This window comes from Barbatula barbatula (genome assembly GCF_947034865.1).
Source record: "Barbatula barbatula genome assembly, chromosome: 13".
NCBI classification, from domain to species: domain Eukaryota; kingdom Metazoa; phylum Chordata; class Actinopteri; order Cypriniformes; family Nemacheilidae; genus Barbatula; species Barbatula barbatula.
The window spans coordinates 17,199,379-17,208,155 of NC_136776.1; the positions used below are offsets into that span (position 1 = coordinate 17,199,379).

At 38.6% G+C, this 8,777-nt stretch overlaps 1 protein-coding gene across 1 annotated transcript; it reads left to right on the forward strand.

The window, feature by feature from the left end:
- Window positions 1-1,519: 1,519 nt before the first annotated feature.
- Window positions 1,520-2,788, forward strand: LOC306902982 (C2 calcium-dependent domain-containing protein 4C; the record flags this gene model as incomplete). Its single annotated transcript, XM_079471902.1, has 1 exon — window positions 1,520-2,788. One exon carries the CDS (start codon window positions 1,520-1,522, stop codon window positions 2,786-2,788), a length of 1,269 nt encoding a protein of 422 aa, XP_079328028.1.
- Window positions 2,789-8,777: the final 5,989 nt, after the last annotated feature.

Sequence of the window (8,777 nt, forward strand, 5' to 3'; positions counted from 1 at the left end):
CGCCGTGTAAAGTAAAAAAATCATTAAATTCTAGTTCAAATCAAGTCGACATTTGCATTGTTTTAACCCCCATTGAACCCGATGGTCGGCATCTCCGCTTTTTCCGAGTCTGATCGGAAGCTCGTCGTGTCCTCTGATTGGTTGGCTCAGGCGCGCCTGTCTCGCAGGAGTATATAAGCGCAACAGGCGCGACCTGTGGATGTGAACCTCTCACCGCAGCCCGAGGGAAAGACATCGCGCTCCATTCAACATCGATGTGCCTGTAAACGTGAGCATCTTTAAGGATTTGAGAAGAGGAAACCCCTTTCCGAACCCAGTGAGTAACTCACGAATGCAACAGGTTTGAAAGTTCTTCCACTTAAACATTTTTCAAGTTTAGACAAAATAACTAAATCCCGTTTTAAGTGGAATGATGATTGAATTTAGATTTTGATAGACTTTATATGATCCATACTTCCGTTCCTTAGATCGTTTTACGTTATCTGACGCGTTTTCCCTTTTGGAATAAGTAAAACAAAAGCAACGAAATCTGGCCAAGCTGGCGCGTTACATTGTAAAAGTAAATTAAACCGATTAGCCTTTCTTTCTCTTGTTTTCAGACGAGTTTATTGAGTCCGTTTATGACTCAAACAAGTGGAAGACAACACGTATTTAAGATGCGCTCATTGGAACTGCACATACCGGCAGGCAAGAATATCATTTTCCTTAAATAGTTTAATACATAAGGATTTTCTTGAAATAGCTGTACAGTTCTTTTTAAATTGCATAAGGGGACTCTTTACTTTTTCTTAACACTGCCAATGATATTGTTATTTGTATTAGTGATTTTCAAAGATGTCGAGCGAGCAGAGAAGATGAGCGTGATGTCTTTGCGCAAACCTATAGCTTTGTAATCTGTCTTTGGTTGGATATACGGAATCAAATATGTCTAAGTATATAAAATGTTGATAAAGTGCGATGTCAGATACTCTTCATGGTGCATTACAAAGGCTTATTTTAAGTTTTATTTAAATGTATTGCTTGGATATTATTTGTGTTAAAAATTACAGATCATGACAATGATGTTGATTTTGTGCCTCAGGTACATCTGACGTGTTGCTTTCAAGTTAAAACATCAAATTATACCAACAGGAGTAAATTGTAAGGATAGAACTAGGCACATATAGCTACTTAAGGTGTCAACTGCACAGTTTTTCTGTTTGCGGTATGTGTAGAGTGAAAAATATGGGACTAATGTTTGCATTTCTTGCTTCGTCACATTCATGTTATTTTGTTGGCTTGAGATGTTGGGGTGACAATCATCGTAAAAAGCTTATTCACCCTATGACTTTACATATTGAGATAATGTATCATGATATGAAGGTTGCATTAGCTGAAGTGTCATTAGTTGTGTTCGACCAAACTCATAAACGTGTGTGTGCCTCCTAAAAAAGGCTCCTTGGTGAAATCGAAGATTTCTGTTGCTTTTGGTTACAGACGACAACGCATCATCACTCAGCGGCTTATACCCAGAGGGATCATGTGGGTTCTGGAAAAGATCCGGGACTCGGTCGAAACGAATGTCCTCCGGCAAGGAGAGGCGGGCGACAAACAAGGCAAGGCACCTGTCTACAGCAACGTCCTCACACCCGATAAGATCCCGGATTTCTTTATTCCACCGAAGCTGGTAAGCTGCCCACCTGAGACTGATGCATCTGACGTCAAGTCCAAAGAAAGTTTACGCCCCTCCACGTCTGAGCAAACCATCAGCAACAAGAAGATCAGCAGCCCTCGTAGCCCTCGACTGGTCAGCAAGTTGGCCGGTGACACCAAGAACCTTCTTAGGGCTGCCAACCGCCACATCATTCAGATTGAGAGCGCCGACGATGTCGTAGCGGGGGACACCAACGCCGACCCTCAATCACAGACGGCTATGTCACTCCCTTACATTCCAAAAACTCAGACTTCATACGGCTTTGCCACGCTGATGGAAAGTCCCCACACCAGGCGTAAGGAATCCCTGTTCCACTGCGACCACACCAGTCCGGTAACCTCCCCCAACACTCAACGCAAGTCCCAAAACAAGAGCAGCAATGAAGGGAACCATCTTAACCCCCCAGACTTCAACACGTCTCACATAAACCCATACCGCTACTTCAGCGGAGGCGAGAGCGACACCTGCTCCTCCGCAGAGTCCTCTCCATTCAGTTCCCCGCTGCTTTCCCGCTCCGCATCCCTGCTGAAGATCTTTACCCACGAGACGCAAGCCAAGGTAGCCAAAGGCAAACGGACATTCGCCAGACACAGTTCGCTGTCTACGGACGAGTGCAGCTCTGCTGAGCCCAGCCCTAACGTCCCTAGACGTAGCCACTGTTCATCCTTACATGCCGGTGGAGCTCTGGAACATCTTCACGGTGCAGACCGTCAATACAGGGAACACACCATCAACATGCACAAAGGAGGAACCGTCCGGCTTTGCGCGGATTACGATGCCAGCACGGTGCGCTTGCGAATCCGCATCATGGCAGCTGAGGACTTGTACGAGCCCACGTTTGACATCAAGAGCATCAACTGTTGCGTATCACTCTTCCTCAATCCGGGCAAGTTGCAGAAGCAGAGGAGCACGATTATAAAGAACAGTCGCAATCCCGTCTTCAACGAGGACTTCTTTTTTGATTCTGTGACTTCGGCACAGGTAAAAAACCTAGCTCTGAAGATCAAGGTTGTGAATAAAGGAACTAGCTTGAAAAGAGACACGCTGTTGGGGGAACGCGAGGTTCCTTTGTGCAAGATCTTAGGACTTCAGTGAGGCCTGACATGGGTCACTCTCTTCAAAGGTGGAGTAACATCTTCTGAGATAGATTTGTGCTTTGTTGTCTTTGATGCAGTGGCTGATTTAGTAATAACAGATTAAAAAAAATGCCGACAACCACCTGTTCGGCATCAAGATATTTGCATAGCTCTGAGCTTAGAAAAGCCTACAAAAAAGTATTTTATGTTCTGTATTTTTGGTCTATGCCTTTTGCCTAATTAAGACACTGTGTTTACCTTTTCAATTGTAAATATTTTTCACAGCGTCGCAGACCTTTGAAGCTACACAATGGCCCTCGGTGCTAATGTTAGCTTTGATCCTGGATGCATCTGGGGGTATTCCAGAAAGCTGGTTATGTGACATACCCGGGTAAGTTTAAGGGTTAGTTAGCTGATAACCTCAACTTTCGGTTCCACAAACGGAGATAACTTTCAGGGTATGCAAGTAACCATAGCAACTTACTCTCTGAAGATAACCTGCTCCGGAGCAGGTTATGTTCCATAGTTAGTTTATTTTAAGGAAATGTTACTAAGCTTTAAGGGTTGTCTGCACAAGTGGTTGTGGAAACACAGATTACGTATAATATAATATAATATTACAGCAATATTACCTTTCCAGTCTCTCCCTGAAGGCCTTATTAGGTGACCCCGATTGGGATCACCTATGGTATACTGTTTACACATTAAAATTCGAATTCTCTTATTATTCTTAAAATCCATTTACATAAAAAATACTTAGAAAAAAAGATTTAGACTAAAGGTCCATTTGCAATGTCTTTTGTTGTTCCTCTGAGCGAGCGTTAACCGTTGGTAACTTGCAAGAGGTTTATTAAACTTACCCATCAAACATGTTCTGTAACCGACATACCCAGAATAAGTAAGGTTTGGGTTAACCAACCCAGAGTTCAGGGTTTAGCTGACGGTAAATTAATCCTGCTTTCTGGAATACCCCCCTGATGTCTAATATGAATAATAAACAAATAGAACGAAAAACATGAAGTCACACTTGCGCATCTCTTTGTCAGACTTTGATGTAAATTTGTAAATGCGATGATGTATTCTTGCAATGCCAGAATGTCATTTGGTGAAACCCAAAAGCCTTACTAATGGGAGAAGGGATCGTTTTGCTTGCTCAGATTGGATGCATTGTTCGACTGAGTGTTATTGATTGAATTGTTTTCTGATCCTAATGTTTAGCAGTATCTATTTGTCGGGTATTTTGCTTGAATGTTTCTGCTCGGACCTTATACACGATATTAACTTACTGTACCATATAATGCCAATACATATAACGCCAATACACACTGCATTTCACCTGTAGAACAGAAAAATGGTTGGTATATAATATTCATGAGGTACTAATATTAAAACTCTCTAAATGTATAATTTAAAACAAAATATTAAACTAAATGAAAATAAGAATATTGCAGAGGAAACAAACGTAACTATGAATAAATAAAATCTATACCATATCAACTAAAACTTATACAGATTTATTATTAAAATTTTAATCAATTCAATATGACAAAAGCACATAACAAAAAGGCTAAAAACTAAAATGAACAAAAAACAATTTACTACGTTAAACAAACAAGCAAAAAATTCTAAAAATACAATAAAACTGAAAACCAAAATCCTCTCAGAACAATAAGAAAAATGTAAATTCGTGAAAAAGCAATATTATATGTATTCCTGCTTATTCATATTAAGCATTTTACAAATTTAGGAATCAAGTTTCATTTCACAGAAAAACTAAAAAAAATTATCTTTGAAGTGCTTGCTTAATCTAATAAAATAATTCATAAAAGAATCCAGAGCTCCTTATTGGTGAATAATAGATGGCGTGTTACACGAAGTGAGTAACCAGAGTTTGACAGCGAGCATTTCTATATTAATAACATTTTGACTGTGCTGTAAATTATTGAGTGCCAAAAGCATATAAAGCTTTTCATTATTTCAAGTGTTTCTTTAAATATTGAATATCCGAAACCACTCGAATGCTTGAGTCTGTTTCCACAGGTGAATTTTGTTAAATGAAGAAAGTGCCAATCCTTTGTACTTGATGTAGAAGTGAATCGTTCACTGGCTGTTTAATGTGCTCCTGCTGAACTCTGGTGTTTGTATCCTGTGTGCATGGATAATATTTTCACTGTGGTTATGAGCCTGTTTGATAGAAATTCAACGGCTTTGTTTTTCCTGCACGGTTATTTAACGGATTGTTCAACTTGTGTGTTTGAATCTAAAGTGGACAATGGGTTTTTGTTGGGGTCTGGTCTGGAGTATTCTTGCAACTTAAATAAAAATAAGTTTGTGGCCATTTTGCGGTTGTTTTTAATACTACTGGGTACTTGTCGAACTCGAATGGGTCCCCATTTGTACATTTTAAACAAAATTTTCTAATAAATTCTCTTTTAAGAGTGTGAGGTCAAAGTTCAGTGCTTTACACATCTACAGTCACGATGAGCAACCTTTCCAGAGGTTTCTGAGCTTCATCTCAAAGGGGCTGGAAAGATCAGGCATCTCTTTCTGGTAAACGGGTAACAGCAGCGGGTCATCTATCACTGCTGCCAGGCCACCACCTCATTACAAAAGAGAAATAAAAGAGCGAGAGAGCAGAACAGTGAAAGGAAGAAAGAAATAGAGCTGCAAACCTGTTACACCCCCGCACACACGCACAATTCAGCCTGTCCTATTGCCGTTTTCGACCCATTCCTATATAAGATGAGACCCAAACAACATTATGACTTTTTTTAAAGTTACATTGTGTCATGCCGCGTTACATATCTTAAATGCATTTTACACTTATCAAAGTTTACAGTGTGTTTATTCTACATATTTCATACAGAATGTGTGTTCCTTGGGTTTCAGTTTCAAATCCAAGACTTTAGGGCTCTTTATGCAATGATCTACCAACTGAGCTACAGGAACACCATTACAGTACATTGTTTCGGGGTACAACAACACCAGGTGAAAGATCTGCGAAAATGATCAAATGATACAGCATTGTATTATTTATAATTGTTCTCTGGGCAAAGAATATTACTATGTTTGTAATATAATAATAATAATAATGTTTGACATTTGTCCATAACAGGTTTGAACTAAAGCTTGACAAAGCTATTGGACGGTTGAGGTGTTTTCCGGGACAAGTTGCTAAAAGGTTGTGCTGACAGGTTCCTAAATGGTTACTTTTTAGATGTCCATCCTAAGTGACCCTGATTTTGTTTCTTTTTGCAATTAACCAGTTGAAACTAGTACGTTTGTTACCTTCCCCAGCAAGATGAACCCTTTGAGATACGCTCATCATTCTTGTCTGTATATTACAATTATGAAGTGAATGATGTGCTGAAATGTAATATTTAGGATTAACAAGTGCCACTTAAATGCTAATTTATCTTCACTTTATCTTCAGCCACCTCAAGTTTAATTTTGCGAGTTTAATTGGTATACGTGTAAATGTATTTGTTGTCTAATGTCTAGGCTGTTGTTCTTGATGAAATGTCTGAAAAGAAACGTTTCATTTGTCACCGGAAATAGCGCATTCTTTAGGGGACGACAACACCTAGTTCCTCAAGAGTTCCTTATCAACATGGTGATTTGTTCAGTCGAGAGGATTCTGTGTAGACGTAAGTGATTCGTGGCAACATTTTACTTTTTTACAATGAATACAACAATGAATGATTTTTTACAATGAATGAACAGGCATAGTGATGTTTATTTTTGGTCACACCTTTGAATTGAACAAACCCCGCAAGTGATAAGCTTTGGTATGTAGTTGGTCACACATCATTATTTTGTGCTAATAAGAATGATAATTCTCTGCTGATACTTTCCTAAGCAATTTGACTTAAGATTTTTGACTCCAGATTTTCACCAGCAGCTGCATCTGAATGGAACGAACACGGCAACGCCCTGGCAACAGTTTTGTTTTTCACATCAAGGAGTCACAAGGGTGCGGAGTAAGAAAGATTCTCAATAATTCCTTTAGTAACCTTGTGAAGACTTCAAGAAAAATACATTGACATATTAATATACAATATTGAAATGTTTTTTTTACTTTTTGCGCAAAGTTTTTGTTTCTAAAGAGATCTTTAGGATAACTGCAATACAGTTAGTACACTTGGATTTGGAAGGCCACTTTGGAAATCAGAGACCCGACGCAATCTCTGCTTGACAGCCTGTCAGTTTTCCCTTGGTTTCATGGAGCTAAAGGTAAGGGCTATTATTGGTTGGGGGATTGCTATAGCAACCGCTGAGATGGGGAGCAAGTGGAGGGGCTGCTGGCTGTCTGTTTCATGTGCTGGAATGAAACCTGGTCCAACATTCTTTGACAAACCATGCCAAATGATCTGATGCCACAATACATTGTTCCTTTTTATAAGATGTACAGTGTAGTATTTTATTTGCTAAGAAAATTGTGTATAAGTCTATACGTTTTTGTTAGACGTACTTTTTAAATGTATAAACGTGATGTGTTGGGACATGGAACAACAAAACATAGACTAATTTGAAATAAGCAAGTTTTTTGTTCTTTTAATCGTGTGACTATTACATTGTTTTGTCATCATGATCCAAACAATGTATGGTATTCTTTTTTTTTGGTTAGACAATGAGGATTCAAATATTGCAGTTTGGGAGGTTTTGCATGTGGATACTTGGGATATTTCACTTGACTGTCTTGATAATCTTTTCATGACCTTTAAGACCATCTGAAGTGTCTTAGATGGTCTTCTCTTGTTGCGCTCTCCAACCTGAGCAATGAGACTCAGCTCAGTGATCACAGTTCACTCAGTTCAGCTTTATTGCACCTAGAGGCACCATCCGGCCAATCTAAATCAGAGTGACACGTGTTCCCATGGAAACCCAGTGAACATCTGCCCCGACGATAATAGAGAAAAAAACATATGGTGCTGCTTTCAGTGCTTGAATATCAAATTTACAATTATTGTGCATGATTTCTCGAAGCCAAAAACATTTTAGCAAATGAATAAAACCATGGCTAGTTCTTTATTGTGTAGAAGAATATTCCTGTGTTCAGGAAAGCACTGATGTTAGAGAACTTGGCATTTGCACAAGCTCGCAGCGCATGATTTATTTTATGCAAATCTTGCTCATATGAATAAGAAGTCTGTCATTTCCAAAAATGGAAACGTGCTACTTATGGAGTGTGCATAAAATGAGCATATAGTCCTAATTTTTAGTGGTGCTTGCTAAGGATCTTCTGGGACAGTAAGCGGCCAGAAGAAAGTGTTCTAAGTAGTTATAAGCTATGCACACAACCATCGACTGGCAACCATCAACACCCTAACTGTGACGTTTTCACAACGTAGTCCTACTCGCAATGTGAAAATGTAAATTCAAGTTTATACAAATAACGTTTTACAACAACAAATGTGAAACGAAAGTAACCTTATTGTTCTGAATTTAGTGCCAAAACTAAAAATATACATTAACTGACAATACTTGAGTTTAGTATACATGATTTATCTGTGCGGGTAATTAGTTTTTTAATGAATGTGCCCTATTATGCCCTTTAATCAAAATCCTTCTCTGATGGCAGGGTTGCCAAGCTATTAAGTGGAATTGGATAACTTGCTGTTGCCACGAATTGCTTTTTATTTTTCAGGTTACTTTAAGATTTTGTTCATCAGCGGTCATTCTTAAGGTAAGAATTCACGAAAATTATGCTTATGATACTGTAAAGTGATTTTCATGAAGAAAATATAAATTTTTTAAGGTATGGGAGTGGCATTTGTTTGAGTATTGGTATCTACTTTAGCACCTACATCTGTATACTATCATTTTTCTTAATTATTTGAAATATTTTATTTTTATTACATATATTAACAATATGTAATATATGACATATACACAAGACAAATAAACTTAAACTTGAAACTTTGATGGAGTCATTAGGCTAGTTTGGGGTCTAGTTTTGGTACGCAAGATCTGGCAACCCTGTACTAAGTCTACGTTAATATTATGAA